The sequence below is a fragment of the Limulus polyphemus genome, unplaced genomic scaffold (assembly GCF_000517525.1).
Source record: "Limulus polyphemus unplaced genomic scaffold, Limulus_polyphemus-2.1.2 Scaffold583, whole genome shotgun sequence".
Classification (NCBI taxonomy): domain Eukaryota; kingdom Metazoa; phylum Arthropoda; class Merostomata; order Xiphosura; family Limulidae; genus Limulus; species Limulus polyphemus.
Window position 1 is genome coordinate 340,535 of NW_013666193.1, and position 20,047 is coordinate 360,581.

The 20,047-nt window shown below is 32.5% G+C and overlaps 1 protein-coding gene across 6 annotated transcripts in view; it reads right to left on the minus strand.

The window, feature by feature from the left end:
- LOC106459270 (KN motif and ankyrin repeat domain-containing protein 1-like) overlaps positions 1-20,047 on the minus strand; it is a 74,642-nt gene that overhangs the window by 21,449 nt on the left and 33,146 nt on the right. For 5 of the 6 annotated variants that reach the window (XM_013918866.2, XM_013918867.2, XM_013918869.2 and 2 more), the window contains exons 7-12: positions 18,714-18,911; positions 17,607-17,694; positions 15,061-15,210; positions 6,665-6,763; positions 4,293-4,406; positions 1,838-2,038 (exon numbers count right to left, since the gene is read on the minus strand). In XM_013918866.2, coding sequence (XP_013774320.1) covers positions 1,838-2,038; positions 4,293-4,406; positions 6,665-6,763; positions 15,061-15,210; positions 17,607-17,694; positions 18,714-18,911 — 850 coding nt within the window. The remainder of the gene's footprint in view (positions 1-1,837; positions 2,039-4,292; positions 4,407-6,664; positions 6,764-15,060; positions 15,211-17,606; positions 17,695-18,713; positions 18,912-20,047) is intronic. The other variant, XM_022385721.1, reaches the window with a different exon arrangement.

Below are 20,047 nucleotides of genomic sequence, written 5' to 3' on the forward strand. Positions count from 1 at the left end.
AAACATAATAATAAAAAATGTTCATTGTGGTAAATGAAATGATAATTTGATCTAAGTAACAGTTTGTTTTTCTTCCTGTTTTGTAAAAAATCCTTATTTGATAGAAAAAAATGAGTATCTGAACTATGAAAAATCAGTTTTTAAAACCAAAACAACTTTTATGAAATTTAAATTCGCACACCTGTGATATCAGAAGTTATATATATATATGTACCACCAGTGTTGCAAATGTTGCAATGATGTTTGCATAATTAACATCAGAGCACAATAGAGGGAGCTAATAATAAGTGTAAATCTAATATTGCCCAGGCATTCAGTTAGTATGTTCTACACCAATCTGCAAACACAAGTATGTTTAAACACAGAATATTCACTGAACACAAATGCTTCTTGAAATGGTTTGATTTCATAATTATATTACACGTTTAAGTCTGTAAAGTAAGATTACTTTAATAATATGAAAACTACAGCATTTCCTCATGATAATAATTATTTTATTTCTGCAAGATTTTCACTCTGTCAGTGAAGCATTCAAGAAGCAAGGTGTAACACAGAGTAAAATTCAGTAGGTTTTGGGGCAACTTTACAAGAATCACATCTCCTGTGTCATAAGTCTCAACATAGGACACACAACTTTCCTTGTAAGTCAGTTTATCAGTAATTAGTCTATAAATCAATATGGGGATTCTACTGAATGGATTGAATACAAGTTACAGTAACATTGACTCATACCCATCAAGTTCATGGTATTAATAAATGATTGCATGATTATAAAATATTTATCTGGGTGTGAATAATTGGAAATAAATTAAGTTTTAGGTAATTTTTATCACTTAAGTACTACAATTGAATAGCAAAATAATATGAAGAGCTAGTTACAGTGTTAACACAGCAAAGGGTGTACCCAATTAAAGAATGCATTAGGCTGCTATGTCACAGATTATATTTTCAATCTTACTTCTGATGAAAAGAGAATCTATAATACAATCTTAGAAAGAAGTTATGGGATAAGCCTGTATCATGGGAGTAGTAAATACATACTGTTGGTTTTTCAAAAACATTAATATTAGACCAGTTCGAAGAAATCACAAGTAAAAAAAAAAACATAGAAATGAGCACCCTTGTATAGGAATCATACATGCCAACTTCAAAAAATGACTCAAGTACTCTTCTATTAAGCAAGCACCAAGTGGCTTGCATAACTAAGTACATAAAATTGTCAGTTAGGAACAGTCAGGAACCATGTGTGTAAAATTATAGCTCACCCTTTCAGTCATGAACAAATAAAAATTGTTATCAGGAACAAGACATAATACTGTAATTTACACTGTCAGTCAAGTAAAGATAACAATCAGAAACCAGAAAGATAATAATGTAACTTACACTGTCAGTTAAATAAGAAGAACAATCAGAAACCAGAAAGATAATAATGTAACTTACATTGTAAGCCAAGTAAAGATAACAATCTGAAACCAAAGAGACAATACTGTAACTTACATTGTCAGTCAAGTAAAGATAACATTCTGGAACCAGAGAAAAACAATACTGTAACTTACATTGTCAGTCAACTACAAATGACATTCTGGAACTAGGTAAATAAAACTGTAACTTACATTGTCAGTCAAGTAAAGATAACAATCAGAAACCAGAAAGATAATAATGTAACTTGCATTGTCAGTTAAGTAAAGATAACAATATGAAACCAAAGAGACAATACTGTAAGTTACAATATCAGTCAAGATAACATTCTGGAACCAGAGAGAAACAATACTGAACTTACATTGTCAGCCAACTACAAATGACAATCTGGAACTAGGTAAATAAAACTGTAACTTACACTGTCAGTCAAGTATGGATCACAATCAGGATGAGAGAGCAGAAGCTTCACCAATTCCATATGGCCATGTTCAGCAGCACACATCAATGCAGTGGATCCATCATTGTCTTGTAAGTTGACCTCGGCTCCAACTTCTACTAACATTTTCACAGTTTCCACACGCTTGTGGCTAACAGCTAACATTAAAGCAGTCTGGCCATTCTGAGAGAAAATTTACATAAATTCTTAGAAACTACAGAAGCATTTGTTGTAAAGAGCAAAATTAAATTATTTTTTTTCTGGTAATGGTAACTTAAATAATATTTAGTTAAATATTTATTTTATAATACTAATAATAAGGACAAAAAGTCTTTCTTGGAATAAAACAATTATAAGAAAATTTACTTCAGTGTTTCAGTGGCCATGGGGTTTTGTTTCCAGAACTTGATGAGACTTGAAATTTTCCCCCAAAAATGAAGGCACTGCACAAGTAGTAGTCATTCCACCAGACTGACCCACTTATTTAATACCATTTTACTCCCAAAAGAAATAATTAACAACAGCTGCTGTTGCTTGTTGATTTATTATCAGTAGAAAAAAAAATAAAGTCAAAAGTTGAAATGTTAATATATACACACACACATTTTCTTTTTCTGACACCTCTGTCTAAATCTGGAATGAGGGATTAATTAGGTAATATTAATCTCTGGTCAGAACACAATTCCTACTTAGATAAAAAGTAAGAATGAGCCCAGTAATAAGTATAGCTAATTGAATATACTTCTCTTGTACGTTCTTGCTTATAAAGATTAGAATGTATTGTTTCATCAGATGGGTACCCTGGGCAAACATTTACCCATCAATGAAAAGAATAACCAATAAAGCTCTTAACAGTGAACTGAAGAACAAATTCATTCAAACCTGGTTAAATTGCTAAATTCTATCCACACATTAGCCATTGTTGATAATTACATATACTTTTTTGATAGTTCTACTTTATGGCCTAATTCATTCATATATTTTTACATAATCAGCCAACTTAACCAGTTATAAAAAGGAAAATCTACTATAAAGTACCATTTTAAACTGAGATTTCTTGAGTGCCAAAAAAAAAACCTATTTAACCTTAAGTCTACATTTTCATAACTAATATTTTAATTGTGTTTTTATTTCTTAGCATTTATACTATCAAACTAGTAATATCACATTTTATTTCTACTACAAGTTGGCCTGAAGTGAAACATATTAAACATAAAAAAAATCAATGAACAGGTTTTAATATATTTTAATAATGTTCTTTTTTTCTTATACAGTATCTTAACTTATAACTAATTCCTTCAGTGTGCAAACATTTTGTAGAATTCCTTTACAGGAAACCATAATCACTTGGTCAACAATGGAATCATTGTGAAGCTATAGAGAAACTCCAAATATGGTACATATACATAAACAGGAAACCATAATCACTTGGTCCACAATGGAAGCATTGTGAAGCTATAGAGAAACTCCTAAAATATGGTACATATACATAAACAGGAAACCATAATCACTTGGTCCACAATGGAAGCATTGTGAAGCTATAGAAAAACTCCTAAAATATGGTACATATACATAAGCAGGAAACCATAATCACTTGGTCCACAATGGAAGCATTGTGAAGCTATAGAAAAACTCCTAAAATATGGTACATATACATAAACAGGAAACCATAATCACTTGGTCCACAATGGAAGCATTGTGAAGCTATAGAAAAACTCCTAAAATATGGTACATATACATAAAAAACAAACAACAGGAAACTGAGATGAGCTAATACAATTATCATAAAATTAATATTGTTATTTCTAATACTTAAGAATTAATGACTTAAATGCTTTTTATAATATTAATTAAAAATTATTTTATGCTATTGAACAAAAATACTACATTTTGCAAGAAGCAAGACACAAGTCACTGTAAAAGTCACAATGGTTATTTTTATTTAATGGGTTTGTTTTAAAAGCCAAAAGTCTCCAACCATATATCATCATTCACAGTTCCTAGATATTAATATTTTCAACCCAAATAGCACACACAGGCTAAAAAGCCAGGTCAGGCTAAAGGTAATTTTGAACTACTAACCAGACTGCAGTCAACCAGTTAGAACAGCCACCATCATAAGACCTTTGCTCAGTTTTTAACTAAATAAAAGAACAGAATATACTCTTATAATGCAAACAGAGTATTTGGTTTGTTCACTGGCTTGAGTCTTCCAACCTCAGCCTAGCATACTAACCAATAGGCCACATATGATGCTAAACTTTTGTGGATAGTGAAAACAATTAAGTTTCCCTTACAAATAAAAACTTCAAGCAGACTCTAATACATGATGTGATACAAATGTATAAAAATCATGATAATATGCTATAACTATATGTAGAAAAACACTTATCAAAGAATTTTAGTGGATTTTCATCTACAATTATACAAAACAAACCTGTGTTGCTTTGGTGTTAATGTCTCCAAGCTGAAATAGCCGCCGAATAACATCATGATGAGCATCATTTTTTACTTCTGCCAATGACACCAACATCATGCAATTGTATCCAGCCTGTGTGGAAAAGGAATCATGCATTTTCACAAAACAAAGTCATGCAGCATTGCATGGCTGCTAAGTAATGTCATGCCTTCTTACAGATAAAAACAGCTGAAACCACAAGCACTTAAGTGGAACACAAACAAAGCTTGGAAATCTAAAATGCATATTAATCACAAAAACACTAACAGCTTTTAATGTTACTGATAAAAACAGCTTGAAATGTGTTTAAACATTTACTAATAGATATCAACAGCATGGAACAATTGCAACAATTAGTTTCTCACATGCACAAAATGAAGCACTTCAATTTCTACCAGGAGTCACACAGCATGACACTCAACCACTTCTTAATGTTACATAAAAACAACATAACTAGACATGGTAACACACATATACAATTCCTTCTTTTACAAACATTTATAACCAAGATACATGTCATACACTATAGTAAGCAGCCTATGACACTAGCAGTAACAGCTTACCTTTAGTCTGATTACAGAAACTCAAAAACATGGTAACACACATATACAATTCCTTCTTTTACAAACATTTATAACCAAGATACATGTCATACACTACAGCAAGCAGCTTATGACACTAGCAGTAACAGCTTACCTTTAGTCTGATTACAGAAACTCAAAAACATGCAGGAAAATATAAATTTTTTTAACAGAAGAAAGCAAACCTGAAGCATTAATAGTGCTAACAAAAACACATCAGAATTTCAACCAATGTTAAAAATCTCTTAGTTGCATTATCTTATACTATTTTTTTCAAATTTAAAAAAAAATTGCCCTCATTCTATTAGTTCATGTTACACACTTGATTATAGTGTTTACTATTGTACTGGTTATTTCATATATAAAGTACAACAGTGTTTAACTGATGATTATTCTGTCCACTTCCTTCCGGCTATGAATGTTTTTAAGTTCTTCTAAATGTAAATTTGTAATATCAAAACACTGTAGATAGTTTACATACATGTCATACATGCCAATCTAGAGCTTGCCTAACCAAGCTCCCCTATATGGTATTGGGTAATTCTGACATGCTGTGTTCTCTATTTGAATGCATTTACAGTTCTTATTTATGCAGAAACATTAAGTTGTAATTGAAGCTTTAGTACAAATGAATATTTAAATACACTCTCATATATTATTACAACTAAAACATAATTTACAGAACATTTGTTTAGACTAGGGACATGGATAACACATGTGAAGCAGTTCCTCATCTGATGACCAACTACTGTTACCGAGTGTTACACTGAAGCACTTCAAAAATCAATTTATTGTAACAACACACATAGATCATTACTTCTGAATTCACAAGAACATAATGCAATATATATTTTTAAAAAAGTTGTTTACGTACACATGATTAGTGTCTATTTGGAGCAAATAAACCTATTTAAGGGTCATATAATCATACTTGCAACATACATATATCATATCATGCAAAATAGTATTGTTATATTTGTTAGCTTGTATTATTGTCATATGTTAACTTTACCATGGGATAAGGTTAAGTACCTTGGACCTTTGATTATGACAATGTATATTGAAGTAAATACAGAGCAAATCCTAGAACAATTAGATGTGTAGTCATGGTTATGTATTTCTAAAACTTAACAGTGAAAGTAAAGAAGAATGTATAACAATATGTCAACCACACTATATTTGTTATGCATATTAATTATATTAAGAATTCACAATTCTGACATGATAATTTATAAAGAATGTTCCCTTTATCTTTACTGAATGCCTTCTATCACACATTACTTCTGCTGAAAGAATTTAAAAGCAAAATACATTCTTTTCTCTTCTTTTTTTTCCAACTGAGGAAGTTTTACTGAAAAAGTGAAACATATTGATATGTTTTCTTTCACATGAGGGAAGCTGAAGTATTTTTCAGACAATTCATATGGATTCTGTCAGCCTTTTTTCTATGTAACATAGTTTAAGCTGTCTGGTGAAGGACTTCTGACAGAAATGTTGCAAATAATAATGATAACGTTTTTGTCATAGACACATGTTTTACCAATTTTGAACACATTTTTCATTATGTTTCCAGTCTTTTCTACTGTGTTTTTTTTCATATGCAATAAGAACATGTCTCTTCAAAACTATATTCATAATTTAGTAATATAGATAACTTCATTCAACTTTTCTAGTTGTTTGCAGTAATCAAAATTTGATGTATAATCAAGCAATTGAAGTAGTTATTCAGCCAATAAAATTTTTTTTTCACTCAGCTTCTTTGAAACTTACCTTATTCTGCTTGCTGACATCACAAACTTTAGAATCTAACAGGACACTAACCACATCAAAATTTCCATGGGAAACAGCATAATGCATGGCTGTATTACCCTAGAAACCATATGATCAGGTAAAATAAATATTAAATCAAAATACATAGGTCATGAATAAACTACTGTAGTCTTTTCAAATGTTAGTCAACTATTAGCCTTGATACCTGCACATATCTTGTGTCACTATCAAAATATGACTTGAAATTTTTCTACAATAGCTACCAGATTTTTTTTTAAATGATAAATATACAAAAAACTTTTCTAATAGAAGTATTTGTAATGTTTTTTTCTACAAAACAAATTTTCTTTGCGAAATAACTGAAAGAAACAAACAAAAATGCATCAAATATACCTTACTTTTTTTTAGGAAAAAAAATTACGATGAATCTCAAGTGATGAATGAACAATGATTCTGATAAAAAAAAAAAGGAACATCTTTACAGCTTGATAATGCTAACATTTTCCTTAATTGAAAATGTATTTCTAATAGATACTCATCTCCATAAACAGAAAGCTACTTTCCTCTTGAAAATTGTGCTAATCCACCTGAGAGACTTGCCCGCCACCAGCCTTGTGAAAACTTCCACCTAAAACTCAGGTGAATCATGTGAAATTGTGCTACTGCATGATGACATATTATGTAGCAAAAATTTCCACCAATATGCAAATGCTCCTTCTGCATTCGTGTGTGAAATATGTCATTCTTTGATGAGGCCACAAATAAAGGTGCACCAGGAAAGTGGGGATGATGGGAATGTTAACTTCTGATACAATCACTCACCTCCGTACAAAGAAAGCTAGAATTCCACACTGGGATGGTAGAGGGACCGGTGTGAAATTTACCTAGATGAACTCCCTTCAGTAAGCTGCAGAAGGAAGCCTATGGGATGTGACACTATATTAAAGGGGCTCCACAGGGTCACCCCCAATGGGAGACTGCATCCAATCTCATCCAGGGTATATTATTCACCCCACGAGCAGGATCAGAAGGTGTGAAAGGCCTGCACAATGTCACAAGGACAGACTGAATGGGTACATTGGGTACATGATCATCTGAGTACTCACAAGATTTCGGACAGCCAATAACTGTTTTGAGGTTGGGGCTCATTCAGACTGTACCATGGGTGCACATCTCAGCCATCAGTCAGTCTCTATACGTCAAAACCAGCTATGGGAAAAGGTCACTTGTGATAAGTATCCATGCACAGCTCCTCTACCATCAGACACTACTAGCCCATTGTCAGTCAAGAGAGGAGAGCACAGTGTACACATACTGGTTTAGTGAACACAATTAGTATGTATACTTATGTAACCACAACTTGACCATCAGATACTATAGACCCCTCACTTGCTGTGAGAGAAAGATGTGTGGACAATACATGACAGTTGGACATGAAATAATATCATCTACTCTGCAATTAGATACTGAGAGTTTAGGCCATTGTGGAAGTAGGAAGTATGATAAAGATATACGAGCATGAGATAGTGATGTGTCCAAATTCCACTTGGAGGTTGTGATGTATCTATATGCAATGGGGTGATCTGTACTACACTTAAAAAACACCCCCTGCTCCACTTCTCACCATAGAGGGACCCATGTTCAAGCTCCTGGCATTTAGGCCCCAGTCAGTGAGAATTCTCTACGACACACTACTCCAACAGATGGGAGTTGGTAAGTGGCAATAGTCTTCCATGTTCCACTTGCAAGGGGGTGGGGGACTTTAATAATATGCCCTGATCCCCATTTGGGACCTGCTGGAAAGGTCATTTACTAAAGAAAATGCAATGGGTGACCGTGAAACCCAATTTTTAAAGTCAGCAAGCGAGACCCAGAGAAGTGACAGATGCTCAAATTTGGTTCTGGCTTTTTTCATGATAGTCCATGGAATGGGTACAGTTGGCATTACACTGGAAACGGTTATATGTAAGAACTATGACTGGAACTTCACTGGTCTTGCAAAACATCCCCATCTCACAGTGAGCACTGATTGGGTGAGAGTGGATAGTCTGAACAGAAAAGTTATATATAAATACCATGAGCAGAACTCCAGTGGTCTTGCAAAAACACCCCATCTCACATTGGGCACTGATTGGGCTAGGACATATGGTCTGAACTCTTTCCCTTATTCTGGCCCGATGCAGAATTTTGTGTAAGTATACCCTGTTAGGTAACACTAGCCACCTAGTGAGATCCAAAAGTAGAAGAATGATAGGGAAGGAATAAATAAATGAACACTCACATCTGTTACAGGTGCAGGGTTAACTGAAGAATGGCCATTGGTGGAAGGCTGTATGCTACAGGAGACAAGACAGTCAAATGTTGGAGACATTTGAATGTGAGACTAGTGAAAAGGGGGGAAAAGCTAAAGAGAGGAGACTCGAGAGAACATGCAAACATTCGCTCTCAGAGGAGCATATAAAAGATGGATGAGCTGGCAGATTCAATCCATAAAGAGGTAACAAGAGATGGCCCAGATGGAGGAGGTGTCCTAGATATGAAATGACAGTGAGAGGAACCAAAAGGAGGGAGGATGTGACAAAACACTGGATGGCCAGGACAGGACAAGATCATCTGTCTGGAACAGAAAGAACACTAAAAAGAAAAACTGAAAGAGGGGATGTGGGAGAAAAGGAGTGACCACATATCCATGCCATGGAATACAAGGAAAGAGCAGCCAGAACAAAGGAGAAGGGAAGGAATGAGAAAGCAGGAGGAAACCAAGGTGTAGAAAAGTGTACAAAGGTAAGTAGGAAGAGGATTTTTTCCAGGAAGAGCAAAAACATCTGCTAGAGGTTTGATGGGGACTCAGGTAAAAACACGCAGAACCACAATAATAATCCAATCAGGCAAGAAGTAGAAAGGGTGCAGTGGATAAGGAAGGAATAAAAATGGGCAGAGAGAGGCAGATAAGAAATAAACCTGTGACATCAGGAAAGGCAAAAGGTGGCTGAAATGCTGCCCGAGAACCTGTGATAGAAAATTTACAGATCACAGGAGAAAAATCCTGTGAAAGAGGAGGAGTATGTGACAATGTAATGTAGTCAAAGGGAAATGGGGACAAAGAGATCAAGGTGAAAAATACATCCCCTACAATGGCACATGAAGGTAGAGGGGTAACAGGAGTGGAACAAAGGGATAGCTGCCTGATCAGGGAGGTGTACTGGACAATATTACATGCAACAAGGAAAGGGTGCCATATCCCGAGGAAAGGGCAGTGTGTGATGGTGGATCAGAAGGGATGAAAGTTGGAAGGGGGAAGTTAGGCCTGAGACTCAAGCAGGTGGAGTAATAGAAACAAGGGGCCATTGAACAGACCCCATAAGGGGTGTCCTGAAAATGAGGAGGTGAAGAAGAGGACAAGCATAGTAAAAAGGTGGGAGAGGCTAGACTGAAGACATAGTCAGCCAGGGTTTAGAAATGAGGTGCATGAAACAGAATAGAGGAAGGTAGCAAAGAGGGGATTGGCAAGGCAACAAAGGAAGGAAGAACAATGAGAAAGTAGGATAATGGAAGATGAGTGGGTGAGGAATCAATTTGTGGGTAGGAAGAAGTCCTGTTGAGAAAAGAACCTGCCACAAAATGCAGTACCCCCACAACATGACAGGTTATGAATGCATTTGGCAGGCATAGGTTCAGAACCAAAACTGAACACTATCTTCTAAACATACAAGTAAAGAAATAAGGAAAGAAGATCAAACATTAACTGCTAAGAGTACATGTTACGGAGTAAGTAGCCCCATCTAAACATTGACTGTGGGTGACACTGTATGGAACAAAAGCTAATGAGTAAACCCCATCTGCTAATGATATGTGAATCCATAATGAACCAAATCTAATCTTTATAGGTAATAAGAATATGTAAAGGAGCAATGAATGAGGATGAAACATGATTCACCAGGTGTAAATATTAAGAAGTAATGAAATATAACAAAATAGTATAATCTATGTCTGACTTGTAAAGGAGAAATGGACAGAACTAAGTACTACCATCCATGGGAACAAACTATGCCATATAAAACTATGACAAAACATTAATCGTGAAGTAGAAATGTTAAGGAGTAATGTGTATACATCATCATCAAAGTGTTGCAAGTTAAGGAAGAATAAATGATATCAAAATATTAACTCTTATGTGGGCATGTTAAAAGGTATGAAAGAGAACCAAACATGAATGTCTACGTATGCACATTAAAGAGGAACTAGATTGAAGCATCATCCACCAGGTGTACAAATTACGGAATAATTAACTACAACTAAATAGTACCTATGAAGTGTACATGCTAAGGAGTAAAGAACAAGGCAGAAACGTTACCTTTTAAGTGACATAAGGAGTAAGGAACTGTAACTGAACAGTATATTTTTTTGTGTTATATGAAGAAGTAATGAACTAGAAATACAGAATAACATAAGTACACATGTTACGAATAAGCAACTATTTCTAAACATTAACTGCTATGTGTATAAGGAATGATCAACAGTTTGGTTTGTTTTGAATTTTGTGCACAGCTACACAAGAGCTATCTGCACTAGCCATCCCTAATTTAGAAGTGAAAGACTAGAGGGAAAACAGCTAAAAGACCAAGCATGTTTAGTGGGGTGGGGATTCGAACCCATGACTAGGATGAATAAACCATGATCAAACATGATATTCTAAGTAGGACATGGTAAGGAGCAATTAACTATGTCTGAACATTATTTCCTATAGGTACAAGTAAAGGAGTAATGAACTATGGCAAAACATTAACCCCAATGAATTATATGTTAAGGAGTAATGAATAATGTCAAAACAATATCTTCCATGTGTACATGTGAAGAAGTAAAGAACTAAACATTAACTTCTAGGTGTACGTGTTAAAGAATAAAGAACTATAATCAAACCTTCACAGTTGTGTGTAGAGCAAGGTATAATCAACTAAGCATTATCTTCCATGTGTACATGGGAAGAAGTAAAGAACTAAACATTAACTTCTAGGTGTACGTGTTAAAGAATAAAGAACTATAATCAAACCTTCACAGTTGTGTGTAGAGCAAGGTATAATCAACTAAGCATTATCTTCCATGTGTACATGGTAAGGAGTAATGAACTATATCAAAATAACATCTATTATCATCTTCTAAGTGTACATGGTAAAAAGTAGGAACTAGAAACAAAGATTAATTTGGATGTTTACACAGCAAGGAATAAGCAACCAAAACTAAGCATTATCTTCCATGTGTGCATGTGAGGACGTAAAGAACAGGAACTAAACATCATCATCTAGGTGGACATGTTAAAGAATAAAGAACTAGATTCAAACCTTAATATTTATAGATACGTGGCAAGAGTACATGTGAAGAAGTAATGAACGAGATGTAAATACCTACTATTTGGATATAAGGAGTTACAAACAAGAATGAAATATCAAAGATTATGTGTTAAAAGTACAAGAGCAACTAACTGTAACTAAACATCAACATCTATTTAAAGAATAAGTAAATATGACCAACAATTAACATGTATATATACATGTGAGAGAGAGACAAACTATGACTAAACATAATATCCAAACTGGGATAAATTAAGAAGTAACTAACTATGATTAAACATTATAGTCTAGGTATTACAAGTTATGGAACTAACTATGATTAAACATTATAGTCTAGGCATTACAAGTTATGGAACTAACTATGATTAAACATTATAGTCTGGGTATTACAAGTTATGGAACTAACTATGATTAAACATTATAGTCTGGGTAGTACAAGTTACAGAACTAACTATGATTAAACATTATAGTCTGGGTATTACAAGTTATGGAACTAACTATGATTAAACATTATAGTCTGGGTAGTACAAGTTATGAAACTAACTATGTTTAAAGATTATAGTCTGGACAGTACAAGTTACAGAAATAACTATGATTAAACATTATAGTCTGGGTATTACAAGCTACGGAACTAACTATGATTAAACATTATAGTCTGGGTAGTACAAGTTATGGAACTAACTATGATTAAACATTATAGTCTGGGTAGTACAAGTTATGGAACTAACTATGATTAAACATTATAGTCTGGGTAGTACAAGTTATGGAACTAACTATGATTAAACATTATAGTCTGGGTAGTACAAGTTAGGGAACTAACTATGATTAAAAATTTCAGTCTAGGTAGTACAAGTTACCGAACTAACTATGATTAAAAATTTCAGTCTAGGTAGTACAAGTTATGGAACTAACTATGATTAAAAATTTCAGTCTAGGTAGTACAAGTTACCGAACTAACTATAATTAAAAATTTCAGTCTAGGTAGTACAAGTTGCAGAGTAATGAACTAGTTCAATGGTAACTCTAAACAATAAATCATATCCATATACCAGTGAAAGAGTAATAAATGATATCTGAACATTAAATCCTATAATTTATGTGTTAATGAAGAGTAAACTATATCTAAACAATAACATTTACATGTTACCTGGTAAAGCATGAAGGATGAGGCATAATACGCAGTGGGAGTGAACTGAACCCCAAAGTAAATGCTGAGTGTGCCATTAACTGGGGAAAAGAAAGGAAACAATGGGTAGAAGGCTTACATAGGGTGGGAAACTTCAGATATGCAGTAAGTAGAGAAGTATTTGGTGGAAAGTTGCTCCATTTTGTCCTCCTCAACTTCAGCTTCAAAATCTGTGAAGGGAAATGTGTGGCAGGGATAGAAGAAAGTCCAAGTGGCAATATGGACCCCACCAAATAATGGTCAGTTGGTGTTACTCTTCTTTTTACTGTATTTTCAAGCTAAACAATACCTTTTGCAATACACTATGGCTGTCACAATCTCAACAGGCAAGAAGTTCCTAAACATTGGTAACACTGAGTGAGATTTGTACTCACATCAGCAGAGAAAAATGTTCACATTAATCTGTGAACTCTTATAGTGATGAAGTTGGTACTTCATCGAGTCTCAGCAAAAATAGACACATCTAAACCCAACCGGGCTGAGAAAAAGAATGACATATTTGTGCACAAATGTAGAGGAAGCATTTGCGCAAGGACAAGCATCTCACACGTATTAGTAGAGGGTTTTGTTGCATGATACATTATCATGCAGTAACACAATTTCACATGATTCACATGAATTTGTGGTATGGGTTTTCACAAGGCTGGTGGCATACAAGTCTTTCAGGCAGAATGTAGAGGTGTGTGGTATTATCAGTACTATTTTGGTAGATCGGTAAAACAAACTGACATTTTTTCAATATTTTTGTTAAAATGATGTTACGCGGGGAGTTTATTTTCACATAATTGTTATGCAAAATGTAATTCACCATAAAGGCTTGTTGCATTGCTAAGCAACAAATTATGTTAGTCCTCACACACAAGTTTTTCAGAGAATTCTCTGCACATAGTAACAAGGAAGAACAGAAATTAGCTAAATTTATTGCCATAATATATTGTGATCCACCACTCTGTATTGCAATACATGGCAATATAGAAATTTTGGCAATACCAAGGTCTATTCTTTAATTATCTCCATGGGCCTTTGAAAGAATTGGTGTGTTGATAATAACAAGAAAAACAACTACATTACTTCATAAAGTCATGTAGACTCTAAAGATTTAGAATTAAGGTTAACATGTACTGGCATATGACTTTAATTCTTTTTGTTCACAATGAACAACTGGAGGAGGATATTTTGCTTTAAGATTTACAATTACTTTGCAGTTATCTAATGTTGATCCTTTGTTTTTCAGCTGTTTATCAAACACATAATGACAAACATATTATACATATTTAGGTATAACAATGTTTTATACTAAAATATACTAAAAATTGAAGGTTCTAATCATCTGACCTTGGCCAAACATACAATCTAACATTGTTTGAATAAACATGCACAAACATCCAAAACACTTGTTATAAAATATTATTTTGAAAAAGATATGAAAGCTCAAAGCTTAAAACCAAATCAATTCTGACTATCTCTAGGAACCAGCTTTTATGTATGAGGTATGTAAACCAAAACAACAAACATTTCAGCACAGATCTTTGCAAATCTGTAACTCTTAAGTATTTGTTATTTTAAATCTGAGTATTCTGTAAATAAACCTTCTACTTTGTTGATATCTTATATATTGAAAATAATCATTGATGAAGAAGTCCAAGTTAATGTTACAATGGTGATAATAATCTGATGTAATGAACAAATTTTGTTAAGTTTCATTTAAAAAGTCAAAATGCCAAAGATGTATTTTTAACTTCTGTTTTGCTATCTGCAATTGTTTAGTTTCTATACTATTTCCAAAATTTAAGTATAAAACTTAGCAGTTAATTTTCAGTTGCAACATATAAATTTTACAATGGAACAAAACTGTTACTTACATTATGATCAGTTAAGTTGACCACGCGACTCAAAAGAAGGTTAGAGAAGCTTTCAAAAGTATCAAGGTAGTCTTCTACAACATGAGGGTTAGCATTTTTTTGACTGGACACTTTGAACCATTCTTGTTGTATGAGCACAAGACTGGATTTCTGTAACAGAAAACAGAGAACTTCATGAACAATGTTACAATATCTAATAATAAATATTATATTCTTTAAAAGGAATCTTTTCACAATAAGTGTAATTTTTTCCTTCAAAATGTAGAGTAATAGCATCATTAGACCATTTTTTTTACCTATACATATACCTTTAGCTTATTAATTATTTGTACACCACAAAAAAAAGAATTAGTATTTAGATAAAACAGTAAAACAAAATGTATATATAATCATACAAGTATCTTTTTTTAAATTTACAAACCAAATTTATCAATTAAGTTTAAACCATTAGTATGTGTTGAGCAAAACCACTAATATACATTGTTTTATTTACAATCTTAACATTTATAAGAAAAATAAATTTTAAATAGGATTTCTATCTTTATATATATATATATATAAAGAGCTACTTTCAGCTGGCTACCTCAACTTTCCTCCCATCACCTCCTAGATATAATCTTTTGTTGTCATTTATCAAACCTTTGTTTACCAAATTTGCAAGAGACCATCCTTAGTCAACCCTTATTTTACACACTGTTCAGAATATCTACCTCATTAAAAATTCAGCTATCATAATATCTACATAATTGAAACTGTGCAGTGTTTTTGTTTGCTCTTATTAAATACAATGGTACTATGAACATGCTTTCTTTGTGTAGCAATTTTGACTTCCGAGTTTTAACTACATTCTTTAACAGTTTGGAATTTTATCTTCAATTCTTTAAAATTTTCATTGTTACTTAAGGTTAATTTAACAACACTGCTGAAGTTTTCTACCATTTTTGTTAATTTAAATATTTATATTTCTATTAAACAATACTTTTTTCACTCCTGTATTAATTAGTCTCTTGTTCTTTGCTGGATTTTATTCTCATGTTTTACTTTCTTTTGGTTTTGGTATAAGGTATCTTCAATACAAAATATATGCAATAAATTGTAAATTACATCTCATCTAGTGATCTTCTTTAAGAAGGATGATCTTACAACCACAAAAGAGTAAGTACAAATGCTTCTTGGAAAGATACACACAGACCAAAGTTGGGAATTTAAGTGTTATCAAATTTGATATGAGATTAAGCCTTTACATCAATAGAGAGAAAAGTGCTTTAAAAAAAATCTTGTGTAGCCTGCTATGTGGACAATGTCTGATACCATCATTTATTTTACTTGAATTATGTTACTATGTTGTCTAGGTTGTGAATGCCTCCTATATTGGTTGGTTTACAAACATCCTGAAGACTTTTTGATTTATTTTCTTAACATCATGTTCAAGATATTTTCTAATGAGGTAATGGGGAATTTCACTTATATCCAGCAATTTACGGTGTGTTGAGCCTTATAGAAGAATTAAAAGTGCCTTTGTCGTGTTAATTCTATTTTTCCCCGTTCCTTATCTTATCTGCCACCAAGTTGTGAGATAGCTGTAACAGCTCACCAAGTCCTTAAGCCATGAAATTCAAGAACCAAAGAATCCTTCTTTGCCAAGTTTCACAAGCCAATTCAGGTCTCTATGAAACTTGCTCTATGAGATTTGTACTAAGCACAGGCACTTGTAAGTTACTATATTTGAATTTTATGTCTTCTTAAAATCCAATAAAAATTGGTTGTTTACCTTTTAACATGTATATCCACCCTTTCTTTTCACATCTAAGTTCTGGTATCAAATGGAATGAAGTCTTGAATGTTGGGATAAGCTATTGGCTTATGTAGTACTCTTGTATGAGGTATTAATTTCATAAATGAACTAGTATGATGAATGATGTCATATAATAAAGTTCAGGATATGAAAGCTAAAGACCAATTTAATGAAATATACTACAGGGAATAAGTCGATGTAATTGAATGAATAACTCCATATAATTAATCATTTATAAAAAATTCATGAAATTTAGGTCTGTAAAAAGCAGAATGAGTTAAACATATACACATGAAAAGCAAATAAACCTGACAGCCTGTAAAGCTTCATTTATAAAGTTTATTCAAAGAATACTTGTAATATATCCATATCATTCATTTAAGGAAGTTACATTAAACAAACAAGCCATACTGAAGTCAATTGTAAAGTTTAGGAATACTTATTATTGAAATAGTCATCATATTCCCTTTAATTTCCCTTTAAATATCCATTTTAAATATAATAAATATTCATTTTCAAAGAAAATTCCTGGATTTAACTGAAGTGAGTTTATAGCTATAATTCAAACACTAAAATAGATCACTTACTCAAAATGGAAACTTTGTAATCATACTATCTCAGTTTCAATCAAATAAAATGTGTTTACAACAGTACATGTTTTACCATGAACAAAGGTGTTCTCACAAGTTTAAAATGAATCATTATTTTTAAGATTTTTGAAATGTTTAAAAACTGGTTTCCAATAACTCACCACCTTCTTCTCATTCTTTTTTTCTGGTCTTCCCAAGTAATCATTCAGTACTTTACAAGCAGCCATCATTTCTTTAGTTGGTTCACTCCTGGAAAGAACAAAAACTTCTTTGGAATATATCCTATCTGTGTTTCTAAGCATTAATATGTAAATATATTAATTCAATTTTGTTCAATCTATAACTACAAAAGTCTTCTTGTACACTTGCCCAAGACTTCATTAAGTTGCAGATCTAAGATCCCCCCCCCCCCCCGACACACATACTAATCACACACAGATAAATAAAATTTTGAGTTTCATAAATTTTTTAATCTTCATTGTTGCTCACTCTGATTTTAACAATTTTTTTAGGGGTTGGTTCACCCAAAAACTGAAATTACTAAATTTATCAGGGAAATACAGCTGTGCAATGGAAATTAAGCATTTTCTCCTTCAACAAGATATAAGCTTAATATTATCAGGTTGTTATACAACATTTGAAATTATTGTGAAAACAGACTAAAGAGGACCTTGAATGTGATGAAGCTTGGGTTGCACATAACATAAAACTTATGATGAGATGACTAATAAAAAAAAACAACTCAAAATATAAAATAAAAACTCCACTGACTATTTTGTCATGTACATCCTCAGATAAACAAAAACTGCAGAATGATAATACAAAATGAGTTTTAAGCTGATATGAATAATCAGAGATTAAGATTACAGTTCAAAATCTGAATTTTTAAGAAGATTTTAAGCAGCTCAGTTTAAACTATAAAGATGGCATTTAAACTTGTCACTGAGATGTGGCATGAGCCAAAAGCAAAATGATATTCATTTAAACTTAAATCTTACTTTTCAGTGTAAAGGATAATCAAAGCAGAAGTAAATAGTAAGAAAATTTATCCTGACTATTTATGCAAGAACACATCTAGCTTTTTAAATGGAGGGTACATTTCCTTCAATGGCCGAGTTCCAAAACTGACAATATTTATTACAACCTGAGTCCTAAGTTTCTTAAATCTAACTATACAATGAACATTTTAGTATCAAGCCCTCAGAAAATCTACTGTTCTTGAAATTCTTATTTTACAAAAATCTCAGTAAATGAATAAGAAATCTTACTTTTCATGACGATTAGGGTTTATTGGCTCAAAGATCATTGTTCTAGGTTTGTTCACATTGCTAGGAGATGAGCTTCTTATGTTTCCTGCAACAGCTTCATAAGAACTGTCTTCTACATTGCTACTACTTTCAGAATCAGAACTTTCTGTTGTGTCAGATTCACTCTCACCTGATGGTTTTCCAACCTTCATTTTATCTCTATATAAAAAATGTTAAAAATCATAAGAACTTTTAACTTGGTATTTTTAAATTGTTCTATTATGCATTTTCAACAACATTTGCTAAAACAACAAACCAGTAATAGCTTTTTAACTCAAGTAGAAACCCATATCAAAACACAGGCAAGAAAACCAAAGTTTGAGATTTAGGGAAGTATATGTAATTTCAGCTTAAACCTAATCTACTGAATGTTAATACACTCCTCCAACATAAAGCTCTAGAGTCAGCATAATGTATAAAAAGATTTGTATTACTTTTATTATTTCAGTCTAAAGTTTAGAATGAATTCATTAAAAGTGAAAGAACTGAATAGATAAAATTTATATTTTTAAGAATTTACATTATTCCTTTGTTTTTTTCCTGAGATAACATATGATTTAACTCTAAAAATATTTCCAAGACAGCTAAAGTGGAAAATTTTATAGTTTGTTATCTGAAAAGGTTTTTCTCATTATTTTTAAGAGCAGGTTGTTGGAATTACCAAGCAGGCAGATAACTCTGTTACTGTGAGAGCCCCACATTGTGCCTTTGGCATAGTCTACAGAAAATTTTGGAAATCAAGACTATCAGAAACACCATTTCCTACATTTTCTGACCACTTTTTTAAACAATAATATAAACAGAAATGTATGAAGGTACATTATATATTCACCACTCTTAGCTTTATCAAAACTAGAAGTGTTTTTAATAAGTAGGTGATACTAGTTAGTAAATTTGAAAACTATTTTTTGTAGCATGTGTTGGAATTTATTGCCATAATTAGTAACATTACAATCATATTTTGTTACACGTTGATAGGCAAAAAATCGAAACTAAGAGCATTCTGTTGACCACTAGAAGAGAATATATGGTCATACAAAAGTACACATACTTTCCTCACTTTGTTTTTACAGTTAATTGTTGCATGTGACATTGTTTCAGTAAACCTAATTTTAGTACTTTAAATCTTGTGTTTAATAAACACTTTGTTGAGTTAGAAAAAAAGTCAATTTTTGTGGCATTCTTTTCTGTGTTTACAAAGAAGAATGACCACATTCAATGTAACCATTTTATAGTCTTATCTAATATTATATTCTTTTCAAATTTAGAAGAGATGTTTTCACAATACATGTTTC